The sequence below is a fragment of the Rattus rattus genome, chromosome 6, assembly GCF_011064425.1.
Source record: "Rattus rattus isolate New Zealand chromosome 6, Rrattus_CSIRO_v1, whole genome shotgun sequence".
Taxonomy (NCBI): Eukaryota; Metazoa; Chordata; class Mammalia; order Rodentia; family Muridae; genus Rattus; species Rattus rattus.
In genome coordinates, this window is record NC_046159.1 from 19,426,824 (window position 1) to 19,447,842 (window position 21,019).

At 48.9% G+C, this 21,019-nt stretch overlaps 1 protein-coding gene across 1 annotated transcript in view; it reads left to right on the plus strand.

Moving 5' to 3' along the window:
- The window catches only part of Tead4 (TEA domain transcription factor 4), a 104,872-nt gene that overhangs the window by 24,034 nt on the left and 59,819 nt on the right, over window positions 1-21,019 (plus strand). The window contains exon 2 of the mRNA XM_032905599.1: window positions 6,780-7,034. Within this exon, the coding sequence (XP_032761490.1) occupies window positions 6,780-7,034 (255 nt within the window). The remainder of the gene's footprint in view (window positions 1-6,779; window positions 7,035-21,019) is intronic.

The window sequence follows — 21,019 nt, forward strand, 5'->3', positions numbered from 1 at the left end:
GCTCCGCGTGCCCAGACACTATCCTCATTTCTGTGTAACTCCGGGGATCTCTTGTAAACATTCTGAGTTTCAGTTTCCATCGCGTCCTGTTTGGATTGGAGACCGTGGGGGTTGGTTATAGATCACACATTGACATCCCGTGAGTTAATCAGCACAGACAGTCCCCAGTGTACAAAGGTCAACATGTGGCTTTTCTGCTTTACCATGGTGTGGAAGCCATACACTTTCAGTAGGAATTGTTCTCTGAAACCTGAATTTTGCTGTTTTCCTGGCTGATAAGAAGCGGTATGTTTCTGTCATGTGGGACAGCAGCTGTGAGCCAGCCACATGGTCATAGTGTTGCTAACATCGCTTACATGCGGGTATTAAATGAATATACTTCAGGAGATGTACAAAACCACGGTGTGAAAGTATGTAGGCAGGGTGCCATATTGCATGCCTTTAATGCTTTCACTGGGGCAGCAGAGGCAGGAAGATCTCAGTGAGGTTGAGGCCAGCCTGGTCTATATAGAGAGTCCTAGTTAGGTACTTCAGAACTACACAGTGCAAGCCTATCTCAAGAAAGAAGAACAACGGAGACAAAACAAACCCGGTTTTATATTACTACTCTAGCTTAAAAACCAAAACCAATCCCACTGCGCAGCTGGACAGATGGCTTAGCAGTTAAGAGCACTGGCTGGCCTTGCAAGAGGGCCTGGGTTCAGTTCCCAACACCCACAGGGCAGGCAGCACATAGCCCTCTGTTTGTTCTAGTTCTGCAGATCTAACATCCTCTCCTGACCTTTGCAGGCACTGAGCACACACGGGCACATACATACATACATACATACATACATACATACATACATGCAGACCTAACACTCATACACGTAAAATAAATCTGAAAAATATATGTCAAATGTCAGTAACTATGGGGAAATGGAAGTTAGCATTGCTTCGAGATGCCACCTTGCCCGATCAGAATGGCTATCACACTGGTGAGGTTGTGGGGAAAGGGAACTGCTCCTCACCGTTAGCACAAGTGTAGATTGGTGCAGCCACCAGGGAAGTCAGGATGAAGGTTACTCAAACCGCCCCAAACTCTCGGTCCTCCTGCCTCAGCCCCCAGACTGCTAGGACACAGGCCTATGTCACCATTTCCTTCTACATTAGGGCTTTATTAACGGACTGCTAAGTTTACCAGAATGTATCCCATTGTGTGTGGGAGAACCTCCATGTTGAGAAATAACTGCGTTATTTGTTCTGGCCTAAGAAAGGGAGCCCTTGGCAGAGTCAGCTCATTAACGGTAATGCTGACTGCCTAAGTTCCGGCCACCGAGCCAGGAACAGGGCAGACTCTGATGTCTGAGTGATAACTGTGTTCTCGTCAGGGGACAGGCAAGTGCAGTGAGATCACAGCCTACAGCCTGTCATGCCAGCACTGTGTACTGACTGTGTGCTATGGCTGGGGAGGCAAGGTGGGTCTGAGTGGTCTCTCTGGTTATATGGGAGATCGACCAGCATGGAGAGGACTTCAGGGTCCAAGAGCTTGGCTGCAAATGCTCTACCACAGACCTACAACCCCAGCCCCTAGCAGCCTGACTTTGCTGCTCTTCCCATCAAACTCTCCTCTCTACCCCACCACTGTCGCCCCTCAGGGGTGGCATCTCCTTGTATGACCTGTGGATCTTCATTCTCTTCTGTTCCTAGAAAATACTTAGAAAGGTCCTAAAACAACCCCAATTCTTGATTCTTCTGAAATTCCTCCATGGCCAGCACCTGTGGGCCTTGGGGTGGAGTGGCGTGGTCTTTGGGCCTGTTTGTCCCAGTAGGCCATCTGTTGGCTTTTGGGTGGGGCAGAGACATAGCTAGAAGCCTCTGGACCAGGGCCTGAGAACCGATTCAGAAATTATTTTTATTTCTCTGGCCATAGCACATGGTCTGGGTAGCGTTGCCATCTGTTTCCCACTCTGCCTCTGTCCTGGCAGTCCCTGGAGGGTCACTTGAGGGAGGAGCGGGAGAGGGAATGTCTCTGGGCTGGAGTTGACTTACCCCATTCTTCTGGCCACAGGGCAGGCTTGTGTGGGCAGTTTGCCTAGTCAGAGTGGGAGTGGCCAGTCAGTCACAACTGGGGACCAGGAGCACCACAGCCACACAGCCAGGGACAGCTCACTGAAGTAATAAATCCCATGTCCTAGGGCCTTGCGTGACCCGCTGCCCCACTTTCTCTGGGGCAGACCCAACCTTGGGAACATGGAGTGCAGGTCCTCAGAAAACCTCTCCTGTGGGGCAGTCTGACACAAATGGTTTCTAGTTCTCCCAGACCTGTTTTTCTGGGCTGTTTTGGGCCCAACATTGGAGTGTAGGAGAGGGTAATGTTGAGGTGGAGTAGGGCCCAGAAACTACCTCCTCTGGGTGGGTGGGGTGGCGTCACTCACATAAGATAGTTTGGGGTTAACTGCCTCATTGTCTTGACCTCTACCCAGCTCTGAGTGTATGGCTATGCTCTCTCAGGCCCTGGGAGAAAAGGAAGCTAAACTAAACTAATGGGGCCTTATGCATTAGAAGGTTAATTAATTACTGTCAGATATTAATCATCATTAGGGCTTAAGCAATGTGTACCTGCCTGGCCTGTTCAAGGTTTCAGAGCTTGAATGCTAGGCTTGGAGCTTAAGAACAATGGTTATTAAATACTCTGTACAGAGCATGGACAGGGTGGCAGGCCCTGTAGTAGACTGCACCTGACCCCCAACCCCCTTAATGGGTGTGTGTTGGGGGAGCACAAAACCTAGGGCCTTGTGCATCTAATGTAAGAACCCTCACACTGAGTTAGCTCTCTAGCCCCAGTGTTTATGTATTCACCCCTATGGGGACATTCTTCTCCTCTGAGTATTTATAGGGTGCACTTGGAGGCCCATGGAGAGATATGGGGTCCAGGTGTAGCGTGTGCTCCACAGACATTGCCAGCGCAGAAGGAAAGAACTCAGGTCGCTGGGTTTTATGGGCAAGGGACAGAACAATGACATGGTTTGCAGGAGGTCACTGTTGGCTGTAGGAGGGGAACCATCACTGGTCTCTCGGTTCTCACACAGCGCGGTACCATTTTACAACAAGAAGCCAGAGGGAAGGGACGGAGCCAACCGCCACGTCAGAGAGCCTGAGAGTCATTTCAGCTGTGTTGGCACAGAATCTGCTCGTCAGGGTTTTGTGAAAATCATTTTTAAAATCATAATCTCACTGCATTTGTATTGGTTTTTTTCTCCCCCCCCCCCAATGAAACGTCTGTTGGGTCTCATTGTGTAGTGTCAGCTGGCCTGGAACACCCTGTGTTGTAGATCAGGCTGGTCCTTAACTGACAGATCCACCCGCCTCTTCCTGTACCTTCCCAGTCTCCCCCCCAGCCACGCCCTCCACTGCCTGGCTTTGGGTAGTGTTTGAAGTGTTCAGAGTGAGCATCCTTGATCTTATCCGTCACTTAAAAGTATCACCTCCATTGTTTTAGCAGGGGTCGAAACTTGTGTACACTCTCAGATGTCCTTGCTCCGACTGAAGATGAAATCAGCTCCCTTTCTTCTCGATCACTTTTAATCATGTATTTATTTGATGACAGTCATTGTTGTGGAAAGGTCTTGATCAAACGGATACACGAAATTTCTGCTAGCTATGGTAGAATGTCCGTAGTAGCTTATCCGGTTTGTGTCAGCTCTGGGTCAGACCCATTCATGGCAGTGCTCTACCACTGCGCCGCGGTTCTGCATGAGCTTCTGTTCTGTGTACTCTCGCTCCTGCCACAGCCTTCGTTCGGACTCTGTGGCTTATCTTCTCACATCAGATTGCTGTTTGTATTTTTCATGCACCTCCTTTATTCCTGTCTTATGGCTTCTACTGCTGTGGTAAAAACCGTGAAACAAAAGTAACTTGGAGTTTTAAAAGGGTTCGTTTCGGCTTACAGTTTTAGCTCCCGTTGAAGGAACTCAGGACATGAACTCAGGGCAGGAGCTTGGACACAGGAGCTGCCACAGAGGCCACAAAGAGGGCTACTTATCAGATTGCTCCACACTGCTTTCTTTTCTTTTTCAAGATTTATTTATTTATTACATATGAGTACACTGTAGTTGTCTTCAGACACACCAGAAGAGGGCATCAGGTTTCATTACAGATGGTTGTGAGCCACCATGTGGTTGCTGGGATTTGAACTCAGGTCCTCTGGAAGAGCAGTAAGTGCTCTTAACAGCTGAGCCATCTCTCCAGCCCTCAGCCTGCTTTCTTATACACCCCAGGATCACCTGCACAGGGATGGTAACACCCACAGTGGGGAGGGTCTTCCCACGTCAATCATTAATCAAGAAAATTCCCTAGAGCCTTGCATACACGCCAATCTAATGGACTCTCTCTCCGTTGAGGTTCTGTCTTCCCAGATGACCCTAGCTTGTGTCAGGATGGCAAAAAAACAAGCAGCACAATTTCCCATTCTTCTCTCTTTTTTTTAACACTTATTAATTTTATCTCTATAATTACGTGTAGTTGTGTGTGTCTGTGTAGGCGAGTGTAGCATCCGCATAGGTCAGAGGCATTGGAGCTTCTGGAGCTGGAGTTACAGGTAATCGTGATCATCTGGTGTAGGGGTGCTGGGAACTGAGCTGGGGTCCTTTGAAAGAGCAGTATGTGCTTTTATGTGTATTTTGCCTGTGGGGTGTGTGTGTGTGTGTGTGTGTGTATCTGTACCTAGTGCCTGTAGAGGCCAAAAGAAGGCATCAGATCCCCTGAAACTGGATTGTTGTTAGCTCCCATGTGGGTGCTAGGACTCAAACCTAGGTCTTCTGCAAGAGCTACCAGTGCTCTTTTTCCTTTTAAAGATTTAATTTTATTTATCATTTGTGTACACGCGCGTATGGGCCATGGGACATGTGGAGATGAGAGACCGACTTTTCGTCTGTTTCTGCCTCTTATCTCGTTGGATGAGTTGTGGGACCACAGGTGTTTAGGGAAGCATCCAGCTCTTTAGAGGTTCAAACTCAGGTCACCTGGCTTCTGCAGCACACGCTCTTACCCACGTAACCATCTTTCTGTGCTGAGTCACAGTCCCTTGATCCTGAGTGTGGGAACCTGGCTACTGAGTCTCAGGGATTCTCTTGTGTCTTTCTCTCATCTCCAGTGGAAGCGCTGACATTATACAGACATGGGCACTTCCTTCAACCCATGCGTCTGGGTCCTCCCAGTTACACAGCAACTGCTTAACCCATGGGTCATCTCCCAACCCTTTTGTTGGTTTGAGATGAGCCAGGTTCTGGGTGAGAAGAGCTATTTTCTCCAACAGTTTGGAAATGCGTTATCTTGAGTCTTTTAGTATTACTGGTGAAAACCCCTATTAGCTTAGTATTTCTTTCTGGGCTGGGGGTCGGCTCATTGGTACAGCATCTTCTTGGTGTTCAAGAGGTCCTGGGTTCTGTTCCCGTACAGTGGGCTTTTACTGGGCTTCATCCAGAATGTATTAAGGTTTGTTGTGGGCATTATTTTATTTGAATTTATCCTGATTAAGATTCATTATGGTTCCGTAATTGGAGGATCCAGTTCTTTCATCAACTGAGGAACTTTCCCAGCTCGTTGCTTCTTCAGTTTTTGGCTTTGCTTTGTGTTTCTCTATCCCCCCTTTCTGGAATGATTTCTTGTGCCCATAGGGATTGAACCCAGGGCTGTGTCCTTGCTAGGCAGGTTCTCTGTCAGTGAGCGACAGCAGCCCACCATCTTTGTCTCTCAACAATGTATAGGGCCCCAGGTAGGACGTATGTTCACGTTACTGCACATCAACCCGACACTCCGTATCTGTCAGATGACGACTCCCCAGTTCTCCCTCCCCAGCCTCTGGCAACACTACTGTACCTTACTTCTAAGGATCTGTGTTAGCTTCTGTATGTATACCTATACATGTGACTGGCCTGCTTCGCCACAATATCATCGATGCTCGTCCATGTTATAGCATGTGACAGGGTTACCTATTTAGTACTAATAGTACACCCATACCGCATTCTGTATCATGTACGGATGAATATGGGATGCCCTCCAGTTTTTGGCTGTTGCGAGTAATGCCGTTATGAACATTGGTATAGAGATGTCTCTTGGAGCTTCTGTTTTGAATGCTTTTGAATATATACCAAGAAGTGGGATTGGGTCACATTTTTATTTTTCTTCTTCTTCTTCTTCTTCTTCTTCTTCTTCTTCTTCTTCTTCTTCTTCTTCTTCTTCTTCTTCTTCTTCTTCTTCATTCATTTTCATCATTTTATCATCATCAAACCTTCATCATCATTTTGCACTATGATATTTGCGCTGTTTTACCTCCCCCTGATGATATTGTGGTGAAACAAGCCAGTCATATGTATGGGTATACATACAGAAGCTAGTGCAGATTCTTAGAAATCACTGGATTAAAGGGACTGGGTGTTATCTAGAGGGGTCTTTTGTCCTTGTTCAGTGGTATCCGGAATCTGTCTCTATGCCTTTGTTTAGAAGCCTTGTGTTTGTTTAGAAAAATCAATCTTTGTTTGTTTTGAGATAGGGTTTCTCTGTGGAGTCCTGGCTGTCCTGGAACTAGCTCTGTAGACCAGGCTGGCCTCGAACTCATGGAGATCCGCCTGCCTCTGCCTGAGTGCTGTACCTTTTCACTTTATGCTCATTGTAGTTTAGAAGCTCTGAGAAAACAATTCAAGTCTCCTGACTGCCCTGTGAGACCTTTCACTTTGTTCCCCTGTGGGCATCCTCCCAGCTTGCACTGTCCTTACTGTGCCTTGTTTTGGCTCTAACAGGTCCAACGGGTGCTCCTCCAAGCCGAGCCTTGGAGGGCAAGGCCGGCATCATTACCTCCAACGAGTGGAGCTCTCCAGACTCCCCCGAGGGGAGCAGCATCTCTGGGGGCAGCCAGGCACTGGACAAGCCCATCGACAATGATGCAGAGGGTGTGTGGAGCCCGGATATTGAGCAAAGCTTCCAGGAGGCACTGGCTATTTACCCACCATGCGGCCGCCGCAAAATCATCCTGTCAGACGAAGGCAAGATGTATGGTAAGGAGCCTGCCGGAGCCGGGCAGAAGCTGGCCTTGTAGTTCAGCAGGAGTGGACACTGTAACCCTTGGGGCTTCCCCAAATGATATCTTGTGGCTTTCTTCTGTCCTGAGGACATCTGAGGAGTCAAAGCTTGGGAACGGGTGATGAGGGCTGGATCTGGTGAGGAGACTGTGCTAGGAGGGGGAAAATGTTTGCTTGTTCAAGACAGGTTTTCTCTCTGTAGCCCTGGCTCTCCTGGAACTCACTTTGTAGACCAGGCTGGCCTTGAACTCAGAGGTCCATCTGCCTCTCTGCCTTCCAAATGCTGGAGTAAAAGGGGCGTGCACCACTACTGTCTGGCAATAGAAAATATGAGGATTATTGTGGGTAGAATAGACTATCTCCACAGAGCAGACTAAAAATGCTTATTCTCTCTCTGTCTCTGTGTCTCTCTCTCTGTCTCTCTGTCTCTCTCTCTCTCACACACACACGCACATGCATACACGCACATGGGCACACCATCATAAGCAAATGCTTGATTTTCATGCCACCAACCTTAGATAGAAGGAGTGACAAAGCCATGGACTTCGCCTGGGTATAGCTCAGTGGTTAGAATACCTGTCTAGCACTATGAAATGTCCTGAGTTTGATCCCCAGTAATACAAATAGAAGGGGGAAAAAAGAAAGGGGAAAAGAAATGAAGGGATTCATTAGGAGTAGGACTCCTTGTGCTCCCTCCTCCTCCCTCCTCCCTCCTTTGTGCTTCCAGCACATGACAAAGCAGGTGTGGGTGCTGTGGGTGTGGGCCATGTTGTGGAGTGGGAACATGGGCACATACAGCAGGCGGTGAGGGCTAAGCCTTCCTTCAGGGAGAGCCCCATACCATTCACCTTCTTGAATGACCAGGATATGGAACACCACATTTAGCAGCCACGTGGGAAGGACCAGCAGTCTGTATGAGTCTATATGGCTTTGGAGGAGAGGATTCTGGGAAAATAAAAATCAGACCAAAACTGAGCAGCTGCTGCAAGACCCCGGTCAGGATTATTAGGTCAGGCTTCTGCTCCCATCAGAAACATCCTCAGGGCCCCATACTTCAAACAGTATGTTGAGGGGTGGACACCCAAAGGTTTGAGAAGGCCTCTGCAACAGTGTTAGGACAGCAAAGGGCTCGGAGGCCAGCTGCCACCCTTGCCCCCATGGGTTTCCCTCATGAGTGTCTCTCCTCATTCCCCGAAGCACAGTGCTTTTTCAGCTGCTGGAGAGCCACTGTGTGGGGGGACCCAATGTATTAGTGATTGTCACCAGAGTGATTGACAAGTTCCCACAAGTCGTTTCAAGGCTGAAAACAACAGAAAAGGGCTGGGAGAGCTTGGAGGGAGAGCATGGTCCGGCAGGCATGGATCAGGCATGAAGGTGGTACGCAGAGATACAAGTGGGTGAAACTAAAAACCTGTTTATTTTTATGTGTATGCATGTGTGTACCTGAGTATATCTGCACCACATGCCTGGAAGGTCAGAAAGGGCATCAGAGCCTCTGGAACCAGAGTTATCAATGGTCATGTGCTGCCGTGTGGGTGTTGGAAACCAAATCCAGGTCCCCTGCAAGAACAGTGTTTGCTCTTAACCACTGAGCCATCTCTCCAGCCTGCCCCTTACCGTCTTGCAAAGATACTAGTCACTGGGTTTAGGGTATGCCCTAGTCCAGTATGATCTCAGTTTAACTAATGTACCCACAAAAATCCTGTTTCTAAACTGGGTCGTGTGTTGGGCTTTGGTATGGTTCAGTGTGGACCGCTGGCCCAGCGTATACAAATCCCGGATCCCATCTCTAGCCTCACAAACTACAAGGTGGGCTGATGTGGAAGTTACAGGTATCAGTTCCAGGGGGCTAGTCTTTAGCATTCCTCAGCTGACTAAACTGAAATCCAGTCCCAGGTCTGGGGGCAATAAAGGTCCCCCAGCTCCTGGTTTGTTTGTTTGGTTGGTTAATGTGTTTTCTTTCTCTTTATCTTTTTTTCATAGTCTTCCCATGAGACCAAAACAATGCCTTCCTTTTCCTCGGTTCCTTGCTCCTTTCACATCAGACCCCAGCTCTACTGCCCAGACAACAGTTAAAACCTCCCCCCTCTCCCTCTGCACCCCTCAGTTTCCAGAGGCACCCCCTTTCCACCCCTACTCTGATCACTTCTAACAGTTGCTCTCCCAGGGGAGCCTCCTAGAGGAGAAGGCTGACCTTTGGAATAAGCATAGGGTACCAGCGGGGGGTCAGAGCTCTCACAACTATCCTCCCATGGTTGTCTGCAGGCTCTTCAGTGGAGAGCAGGGTAGATGGCAATCCTAAGCTCAAGTGTGAAGGTGGGAACCGGCAGGAGGTATATTGAGAAGCGGGGATTGTTTGGCTGCAGAGTCCTGTCAGCACTCTGGTCAGGAAGCCAGAGTGCAGGCACAGGATACTGCGAAGGAACTGCTGTGTATGGAAATGGATGAAGTACAAGAATCATTCAGCAGAGGGTAGGGGCTGAGGGCATTGCAATGACTGAGAAAGATCTCGGGGTGAAGCCAGACTATCTTAGGGTTTCTACTGTTGTCATGAAACACCATGACCAAAAGCAAGTTGCGTATCACTCAAGCAGGGCAGGAACCTGGAGGCAGGAGTTAATACAGAGGCCGTGGAGGAGTGCTGCTTACTGCCCATGGCTTGCTCAGCTTGCTTCCTTATAGAATCCAGGAGTACCTGCCCAGGGGTGGTACCACTGACACTGGGCTGGGTTTTCCCCTGTCAATCACTGATTAAGAAAATGTCACATGGGTTTACCTGCCTCCAGGCCTATCTGAAAGAGGCATTTTCTCAATTGAGGTCCTCCTCTCAGATGACCCTAGCTTGTGTTAAGTTTGCTGCCACATGTCTGGGGACCTGAGATTGATCCCTGAAAGGCTATCCAGTTAAAAAGTCAGATAGAGGGGGTTGGAAGATGGCTCAGGTTAAGAGCATTTGCTTTTCAGAGAACCCTAGTTCAGTCCCTAGCATCCACATCCCAAGAATTCACAACTGCCTGTAAGTCTCTCCTGCTCCTCTTCTGGCCTCCAGGGGATCCAGGATATATGAGGCACACACACACACACACACACAGATTTAGTGACACACACATTCACACTGTTGTTATAGCCACTGCATCCTTTTAATAATGCAGAGACATTGCAACAACAATCATAACAACAACAACAACAACAACAACAAAATGGTAGAGGGTTTATTCTAAAATCTTTGCCTGCCACATGTCCTTCCTGAGATTTTCCCTGAAACTCCAGTTAAAAAAGTCCCCCTAGAGGGCTGAGAGATGATCAGCTGTTGAGCATGTAATGTCTTGAGAGACCCTAGTTCAGAACCCTTGCCTCCTGAGCAATGGGGTTAATGTCTGTCTCTTCCAGGGTGACCATGCTTGCCACCTGCTTTAGGTGACATTTTGTGATTCACACTGTTGTTAAGCCACTGCATTCCTTTCCCAGAGACATTGTGACCCCCAAAGTAGAACTTTGTACCCCTTAAACAGTAGTTCCTTATTCTCCCCCTGCCTCCCGCTTCCTTCCTTTCTTTTTCTTTTTCTGACAGGGTCTCATATGTCCCCCTGGTTGGCTAGGATATCATTGTGTCGGTCAGGCTAGTCTTGAGCTGACCGGGACTTAAGAACCCTTGCCTCCTGAGCAATGGGGTTAATGTCTGTATCACCATGCCCAGCTCCTCAGGCAGCTGCTGCTTTGCTTCCTCTGTGGATCTAACCATTCCAGGTCCCACAGTGGGATAATGTATTTGTCCTCTTCTTCTTGTTCTTCTTCGTTGTTGTTGTTTTGTTGTTGTTGTTGTTGTTGTTGTTCTCCTCCTCCTGCTGCTTCTCCTATTTCTTTCTCTTTTACTTCTTCTTCTTCTTCTTCTTCTTCTTCTTCTTCTTCTTCTTCTTCTTCTTCTTCTTCTTTCTCTTCTTCTTCTTCTTCTTCCCTTTTCCTCCTCCTCCTTTTTCTTCTCATTCACTCAGCGTCGTGTTCATGTTGTAGTGTGTGTTAGAATTTCCTTCCATTGTATGTCCATATTGGACATCCATCAGTGGATACTTGGGCTGCTGTTTAGATTTGTTTATTGATCGTGGGGAGCTATTTCTTCCCCTACTTTACATGTAAAGATGTAGAGGCTAAAGTCTCTAAGGTGGCGAGCAGAGAGAGCACAGCTAGCAGCCTCTATCCTTCCCCCTTCCTCTAAACTCCTTAACTGTCTGTCCTTCCTGGCCCGCCCTGGCCCTGGGTCAGGTGGGTCAGTCTCCGGGCTGGGGGACAAGAGCTTCCTGCCCCATCTGATGACTCACCTGGCCTGCATGAAGGGAGATCTTGCAGTGAGCCAGACACTGGCTTATCCTGGTCTCTCTTTACCCGCTTGGGGGCGGCCAGCACAGCTGGGAGATATAGATAGCTCTGAGCTCACAGCAGTGTGTGTGGGGCAGGCCCCCAGGGAGGCTGACTCAGACCTCCTCTCTCCCTGGCTGTGCTCCTGGGCCTCTCATCTTCCTTGAGGGACCTGTTGTGCCCTATCCTCACCCCTAGTCAGCTTCAGCTGCCAGCACCCCCAAGAGCCCTGTCTTTACACTTCCTGCTTGCAGAGATCATTTCCCAAGTGGACCAGCCAGTGGGGCCCACAGTCATCTGACAGCAGATCCTAGAGTTGGGGCCGTGGCCTTAGTGTTTTGACTACAGGGATTAGGCCTGTTACCAACTCAGGCCACAGGACACCAGAGCCAGGCAGCCATGCGGATGACATGCAGAGCCGCAGCATAGCTTAACACCTGTTATTTCTGAGCCGAGGCACCCATGCTTGCTGGCGTTGGTCCCCAACCTACACCTCTCATCTCTCCAGGACGAGTGCCCATGCCTGGGGTGCTAACCTCCTGCTCATGGCTCCGTTCACTTTTGCCCTTTCACTGTGTGGCCCTCGGATTGTAACTGAGCATCTTACTGGTTCTGACTTCCTTTGGCTAGCCTGGCCACAGGTCCCTGGAAATGGAGGTAGGGAGGAAAGAGCTACTTCTTCACTCTTGCCTGCATCTGCCCTTTCCCCTCTTTCTCTCCTTAGCAGCTGCGTTGAGTGAGGCCTTCCTCTTCCTCCTCCTCCCTGAGGCTGGATCCTTAATCTTTTGCACCTATTCTTCCTGGTCCCAGCCTTCATGTACCTGGGGGCAACTCTTGTATGGCTGAGTCTTTCTGCCCCTGTTTTTATTCCCTGTGTCTTTTGATTTCTCTGCCGTGTCCCTGGCTTGCTATTAGGCTAGTCTTATTGAAGCATCGCCTCTCCTTGAACCTAACTGGAGTGAGTCTGTTCTTCATGACTCCATGGCTAACAAGAGAGGCAGGAGAAGTACCTTTTGTAAGTGAACCATCCAGACAAAGCATGTACGGTGTAGCCAGGAAATCAGAGGGGGCTGGGTTGTCTCGGACCTTTCTGGAAGGAAGAGGAGCCCAATCTGGTGGGGGTAGAGGGTGACAAACGTGCTGTAGGCAAGAGTGTGGCACTAGCTCATAGGTAGGACTCGACATGGTGGCTTTGAGAAGCCAAGGAAAGCATTATTAGGGAAAGGAAAGGTTTATTATCAGGAAAGGTTTAGAAGTGAGTAACACACTGTTAAAAGGGGATGGGGGACAAAGTGGGAGCCTGGCCCGAGTCTCCCATGTTAGTTATTCCCCACTCATTCTGACTTCCTTTGGCTCCCCTGGGCATGGCATTGCTCCTAGGTGTCCTAGAGTGCTTTCCGTTGCAGAGGTCAAACGACTTAGGAAAAAGTTTATTTGGCATATAGGCCACAGTCCCTTATCAAGGGAACACACAGCAAGAATTCAAGACAGAAGGAACCTGAAGGCAGGAACTGAAGCAGTTATCACGGGAGAATACTGCTCACTGTCTTGCTCTGCATGGTTTTCTCAGCCTGCTTTTTTTTTTTTTTCCTTTTTTTTTCGGGGGGGGGTTGGTTTGGTTTCTGTTTATTTTTGGGGGGTGGGGGGGCAGGTGAGACAGGTCTTACTTTGTGACTCTGACTGTCTTGGGCTCACTATGAAGACCAGGCTGTCCTCGAACTCGCAGAGATCCACCTGCCTCTGCCACCGGCCCATCCTGCCTTTTTATACAGCCAAGGATGGCCTGCCATGGGTGGTGCCGTTACAGGCCAGTCTGAAGAGGCATTTCTTTTTCAGTTGCAGCTCCATTTTCCCAGGTGGCCCTCTTTGTGTCAGGTTGACAGAAAAACCAGCCAGGTGCTTAGGTCTTTGCTCTCTGCTTCTTTGTGCTTTGTGCTTCTAGCTCTTACACTGTCCTTGTCGGCCATTACCCCTCTCCTGCTTCTAGGGGCCTGTGGAGGCCTAAGTCTCTTTTACTCGCACTACCTTGATGGCAGGTCTGACCTAGAGCGAGACTTAACCTTGCTGAACACTGCTCTTCTTCTCTGTCAGGATATGTGTGACTACCTCTGAGGAAGATGCTTTGACTTCCTTTATTTCGTGGTAGGATATGGACGTTAAGCTGTTTGTATGGACAGTGTTCAGTCGCGTTAAATATAGTCACGGTTTTTCCTTATTCCTTTGTAATCTTTGAGAGTCGTTATTTTGGGGGTTGACTGGATAGCCTTGTGGGCAGAGACAGGAGGACTGCTGGAGCTTGCCAGTCTATTGCCACGTTCATTGAGAGGCCCTTTCTCAAGGGATTAAGGTAGAGGGTGACAGAGCGGGACATATTGTGGTCTGTGGACGTACACACCACATGTACACACACATTATTATAAGTTATACTTCATTGATTTGTTCTGTGTATGTGTGTGGGTGCTCATTTGCTGAGGTATGGCTGTGAGGGTCAAAGGACAGCTTCCGGGAGTGGGTTCTCTTGACCATGTGGGTCCTGGGGTTCAAACTCAGTTCATCAGTCTCACCAGCCCCCATGTTATTATTATTTTTATGGTGCTGAGGATGGAACCAAGGGTCTTATGTATGCTTGGCAACAACCAGTCACAACCCCATCTTTTTTGTTTTTCTTTTTTAAGATTACACACACACACACACACACACACACACACACACACACATACACACGTACAATATAGCTATCAGACACACCAGAAGAGGGCACCGGATCCCATTACAGATGCTGAGAATTGAACTCAGGTCCTCTGGAAGAGCAGTCAGTGTTCTTAACCACTGAGCCATCTCTCCAGCCCCACAACCCCAACTTGATACATTCATGTCATTGTGCAGCGTCACTATCTCTTTCTAGGACTTTCCATTGCCCTCAGGTGGAAATTGTACCCATCAAACAATAGCTCCTCATTCTTTCGGGCTCCCAGCCATGATAACAGCATCCCTGTCTCTGTGGATGGGCCTGTTCTAGGTGCCTCAGAAAAGTAGAATCGTGCAAAGTTTACTTCAGCGTCTGTGAGGGTTTTGTGTTTGTATGGAGGGTAGAAGCCAGGACTCTGCCCATAGAAAACACGTGATCTACCAGTGAGCTACAGCATGGCCCAAATGTCTGGCTTGCTAGTCCGTCACCAGCAAATGGACTTTTGTGTTATTTGTGTCCTTGGCTGTTATGACACAGTAGTGAGCATTAGTGTGTCAGTGTCTGTGCCTAGTGGTAAGCCAAGAGAGGAAGGAACTGTTAGTGCTAATGACATCAAAAACAATGTTTAACTGGGTGTGGCGGCACGCCCCTTTAGTCCCAGCACTCAGGCAGAGGCAGGTGGATCCCTATGAGTTTGAGATCAGCCTCATCTACATACGGATTTCTAGGGTAGCCAAGGCTATGTACTGAGGACTTTTATCAAAGCAAACAAACCAACAGCAATGTTTGACTTTCCTTCTTTCCCTGTGGCCGTGATAAAATACTCTGACAGAAGTGCACTAGCAAGAGAGTTTACTTGGGCCGAAAGTTGAGAGTGACAGTCCACTGTGGCGGGTCATGACAACAGGAACTTGAGGGGGCCGGTGATATCATGGTCACAGCCAGTAGGTAGTGAATGGTAAATAAAAAAATTAAGTTTATTTATTCTATTTATGTGGGTGTTTTTCTGTGCACTATGGGCGTATCCGGTGCCTATGGAGGCCGGAAGAAGGTATTGGTCTCCTGGCACTCAAGTTCTAGGTGGTCCTTAGCCAGCATGTGGATGTGGGGGATTGCACCTTCATTCTCTGGAAGAACAAGTCATCTCTCTGGGCCAGAGAATGATGTTTATTTTTATCCCTCCCCCACCCCACCAATCTCACTCTGCAGATAAGGCAGAGATCGGCCTGCCTTTGCCTCTGGAGTGCTAGGATTAAAGGGTTTGGGGGTAGAGTGGTACTCGTGTGTGTGTGTGTGTGTGTGTGTGTGTGTGTGTGTGTGTGTGTGTGTGTGTGTGTGTGGCTGGGGTTTGGGAGGGGGATAGGGGTTCATGAGTGTGTGTGTGGGGGCTGGGTTTGCAGATTGGTTAGGGGCTTGTGTGTGTGGCTGGGGTTTGGGAGGGGATGGGGTTCATGAGAGTGTGTGTGTGTGTGTGTGCTGGGGTTTGGGGAGTGGGGTGGGGATCCATGAGTGTGTGTGGGGGCTGGGTTTGCAGATTGGTTGAGGGCTTGTGTGTGTGTGTGTGTGTGTGTGTGTGTGTGTGTGTGTGTGTGTGTGTAGGTGTGTGTGGCTGGGGTTTAGGGATGGGGTGGGAGTTTGTGAGCGTGTGAGTTGGACTGTGGTTTGGGGGTATTCTTGGCAGTCCTGGATCTCACTCTGTAGCTGAGGCTGGTCTCTAACGCAGACATCTGCCTTTCTCTGCCTCTGGGGGTCATGCTTGTGTATGGGGAGGCGCTCATGTCATGGCACTCATGGGGGTCAGAGGACTGTCTGCAGCTCCAGCACGTGCTGGTTCTCTTCCTCTACTGTGTGTGAGTCCCAGGAATGGAGCCTAGGTTGTCAGTTGTCTTAGTCAGGGGTTCTATTCTTGCACAAACACCATGACCAAGAAACAAGTTGGGGAGGAAAGGGTTTATTCAGCTTACACTTCCACGTTGCTGTTCATCACCAAAGGAAGTCAGGACTGGAACTCAAGCAGGGCAGGAAGCAGGAGCTGATGCAGAGGCCATGGAGGGATGTTACTTACTGGCTTGCTTCCCCTGGCTTGCTCAGCTTGCTTTCTTATAGAACCCAAGACCACCAGCCCAGGGATGGCACCACCCACAGTGGTAACACCACCCACCTCCACCCTTGATCACTAGTTGGGAAAATGCCTTACAGGTGGATCTCATGGAGGCATTTCCTCAAGAGAGGCTCCTTTCTCAGTGATAACTCCAACTTGTGTCAAGTTGACACACAAAACAGGCCAGGACATCAGTGTAGGCAACACTGCCCTCACCTACTATCTCAGAGGCTCCAGGAGAGAAGTCTGTTCTGTGCTTAGCTCTCCTCCTCTCCTTATACGGCTCCAGGAATGGCACTGCCTTCTTTTAAGCCTAACCTAAGCAATCCCTCGAGGGTGTGCCTAGTGACACCACTCCTAGTGATTCTAGATCAAGCCGTCAATCAATCGCAATGCCGTTCCCATCCCCACTCCAATGAAGCAGAAGGCTCCGGTTTTTCCACATCTTGCTATTCTATTTGTAGCTGTCCGAGTGGGTGTGAGGTGGTATCTTGTGATAGTGATGTTCAGTGATGCCGAATGCCCTTTCACATGCTTGCTGGAACAAGACACTGTCTCTGAGGTGAGTGGGATGGCGAGCACCCCTTCACAGTTATGATAGGTGCAGTGCAAAGAAGACGTAGACCTGAAGACAAGTCTTCTCTCGAGGAGCCTCCACGCATAGTGGGGACTGTGTCAGAGAGCTCAACCAAATGTGAAGGCCCAAACATCACCTGGGGAGAGGAGGTGGGAACGGGCACACCCGCATGCTCAGGGCAAGTTCTTGGGGGTGTCAGCCAACAGAAATTTCACCAGAAGTCATGGGGCCTCTTCAGGGATGATGGCGGTAATGGCTCAGTTCAGTCCCATCACTGTGGTCACTTCTCCACAAGCTCCTCCCTGCAGACCGCTGGCATCAGTGGATCTTGGATAGAGAGGCTCTCCTGCTATCCAGGTTAGAGAACATAACTTCTCCTTTCTGGACCCTAGCTTGCGACAGGGAATAATGACAAAGTACAGAGCAAGGGCTGTCTCTCTGGAAAGAGATTCTTAGACCATTTCAGTTTTAAAGCCCACTGCATTCATGATAAGCAGCAGCATTAACTAGAGAAGGGCCTGACAGTCAGAGAAAAATGGCCGACTGTCCTGGCCTCTGGCTAAGCAGCCTGTCTTTTACTTCCTCTATGCTGTTTTTGTGGCACAGGGCAAAGGCTGATGTGGTAGAGACTGCTCTGCCTCCAGAAATGAGATGCAGAGGTCACTGTTCCAGTCAAGATTTTGCAGGTGGGACAGCAAGTCTGGTGGAGTTCTGTCTAGGACAAGGCCCAGGCTGGCTGGCGGCTTTGTGGGAAGCAAAAAGGCCATGAGATGACTGAGGTGATTCCTCATCTGAGATTCCCACCCTCAATCCCTGGCCAGGCTGAGGCACTCCCTTCTCCTTGGGCAGTCCTTGGAACTGAGCTGTGTGTGTTAGCTGTTGAACACATGTTCTCTGACAGTTGGGCCTACCATCTGTGTGGTGGGGATGCCCTTCCCAGCCCCTCCCAGGTCCTCTCTAGGGTGGGCCAAGACCACCTGCCACATTGCAATGACCAGCTGCTCAGGGTCTCCTTCAAAGTCCAGGGTGGCTTCCTCCCTCCTTGGCATGTGAGTTCAACTGCTGAGGGGTGAGGCTGGCAACATGTGTCTTTCCCATCTTTCTGAATTATCTGGGTTTTCCATCCTGTCCCCCCTCATTCTCATCTCACTTCCCCCCTTTTTCCCTTTGGGTGAGAGTTTTTTTTTTGTTTTTTTAGACACTATATACCTCATGCTAGCCTTGAACTCAACTCACTCTGCACTCCAGCAGGCTTCCAACTAAATATCCTCCTGCCTCAGTACTGAGGTTGTGGGTGTGCCTCACCACTCTTGGGGCACACTTTGGCAGTCCTCTCTTCAGGACCACATTCCCACCTGCCCCTACTCCTCCTCATCCATGAAATGTTTTCCTGAGCTCAAGATACCACCGTCTACAAGGGTTACAACTGTGGTACATCCTTAGGTCTTGGGGGATCGAGGTCTTATTTGTGCTGATGCTCAGGAGATCAAGATGACCCACCGAAAGTTGGGGAATAGAATGGGTCCTTGTCAAGGAAATCTACTGCCACTTGGGAGAAGGCTTCTGCAAGAAAACCCAGCCTTTGTGTAGCCATCGTGATGAATAGTCACCATCCTAGAAAACAGTCCTCATAGGCCACTAACGAGCCTTGTGACCATGACTGAAGCATTTCTCCATCCTAGGCTTCATTTTCTTCTTTGGATTAGTCAGGGCAAGTACCTGCTTCTAAGAGACATGACCATATTCAGTCAAAGTTATGCCATGTGTTTGTTAAGAAATGGTCTTCTTGTGGGCGTGGTGGTACAGCTCTTTAATCCTACCATTCAGAAGCAGAGGTAAGTGGATCTCTGCATTCAAGACTAGCCTGTTTATGTAGACTACATACATTTACATATATGTATATTGAATTCCAGACCTGACACACTGTATAGCAAAATCTCATCTTAAACAAAACACGCACGTGCGCGCGCGCGCGCACACACACACACACACACACACACACACACACACACACACACACACACCAAGACAAGGCCATAGAGAGGTCAGCAGTTAAGAGCATTTGTTCTGCAATCATGAGGAACAGAGAGAGTTTGGATCCCAACGTTCCTTTAATGCAGCAGGTTCCACATATGCCTGACTCTGAGGGGTGGGCAGAGGCAGAGGCTCTTGGGCTCCTTGGCTTTCAGCATAGCTGGAACATGAGTACTGAGTTCAGGGAGAGACTTTTCTGCCTCAAAAGAATAGACAGAGAGATACAGGAGGACACCAGTCACCCTCTTTTTGGCCTCTGCATGCATTCTGTATACTTGAGACACACACAAACATAAATCTCAAACATGTACTGTTTGTGTGCCTGCATGTGCTGTGTAGTAAGTATATGAGTGGAAGCTAGAGGAACAGTTTTTGGGAGTCAGCTCTCTCCTACCCTGTGGGTCTTGAGGCTTGAACTCAGATGGTCAGACTTGGTGACAAGTGCCTTTATCTGCCTGGCCATCTCTCTACCCCTAAATAAATCTATAAATAAATAAAATAAATAACTCTTTCAAATAGGAAGGAAGGAGGAGGAGGGAGGGGATGAGGAGGAAGAAGAGGAGGAGGGAGAGAGAGAGAGAGAGAGAGAGAGAGAGAGAGAGAGAGAGAGAGAGAGAGAGAGAGAGACTGAAGCCAGTCTGCGTCTGAAGCCAGTCTGCATAAATTTGACTCTCGGCCACTTGTGGGGCTATGATCTTGAATAATTTACTAAACCTCCCATCTGTGGCATAGAGGTGACAGAGCCAGCTGCACAGAGCTCTGTGAGGAGATAACGCAGGGCTGCAAATACAGCTGTGACTTCCACATCTGTATGTGTGCAACTGATCGCACAGAAGGTGTCAAAGGAAAGAAATAGCTAAAGCTTCCTCTGTGCACACTAGTTTGGACTAGATAACAGCACACTGCCTGCAGTGACCTTTCCCATGTGACAGGAAGGAAACTATTCCTCTCGGCTCCAAACACCCTCAGAAATTCCACTTCCACACTGGGGCACGCATTTCTGCCAGCTTCTCCTGTGGCAGGAGGGTGGATGGAGTGATAGGCGGCGGTGAACAACCGTGAGACAGAAGAATGCAAAGGTGTGGACGGTGTGAGGAACCACGAGAGCAATCGGAGAGCCCTGGACACCACGAGCAACCCTTAGCCATGGAATTTAAAATGGCATCTCACAGGAGAGAAGGGAGAAATTGGATGGCCAGAAAATGTGAAGATGGCGACCAGAGGTTCAAAGATGCCATTGGGTGGGAGAGATCATTCCAGACTCGTTTCACATCAAGATACATACCTCAACGTTGCCGAGAGGTTTTTTTTTTTCTTTTTTTTAGATTTTTGAATTAAGGTCTCCTTCGTTTGTTTGCTTTTGTTTCTTTTCCTTCTTCTGTTTGTTCGTTTGTTTTTAAGACTAGCTCTGTAGACCAGGGCGACCTTGAACTCACAGAGATCTGTTTACCTCTTGACTCTGCAGTGCTGGGATTAATCCTTACACCACCGTTGCCCGGTCTCATTTTATAACCCTGACTGGCCTGGAAATTTATTATGCAGTCTAGTCTGGTCTTTAAACTCAAAGTGATCCTCCTCTCTCTCCCTCTCGAGTGCCGTAATCACGCACCTAACTAAATTTTTGTTTGTTTGTTTGTTTGAGGAACTTGGGTGGCAACACATTGGTCAGGCCAGCACTTGAGAGGCTGGGGCAGCAGTGGCGGACTTTTGTACTGAATGCTCCTCGGGCTTGGAGGAGGGGGTCAGGCACCGTGTATGGCCTATTCTGTAAGAGGCATGACTGAGCATCCCTTTGGGCCTGGTTCTGTGCCACAAGTAGGTGGCCTGGGTGGTCATCTCTCCTAGACCCGTTAATGGGTGTTCTCACTGAGAGTTTTTTCCCAGCTTATTTTGCTATGTGACAAATAGGTAGATGCTGTGACTGTTAAAGGGAGAGCTGGGCTTGCTCTGATTCCCTGTGCACCTAGCACACCCCTAAACTTAATTCCTCCCAGTTCAGACTGGCCTGGCTGTGTACCTGAAGGTGACGTTGAACTTCTTTTCAAAGGAAGTTTGAATTTCAATAAAAAAAAAGACTTAACTAACCTGATTAATTAAAAATATTTTATTTATATTGGTGTTCTGCCTCCACGTATGTCTGTGTAAAGGTGTGAGATCCCCCGGAACTGAAATTACAGGCGGCCACGTGGATGCTGGGATTTGAACCC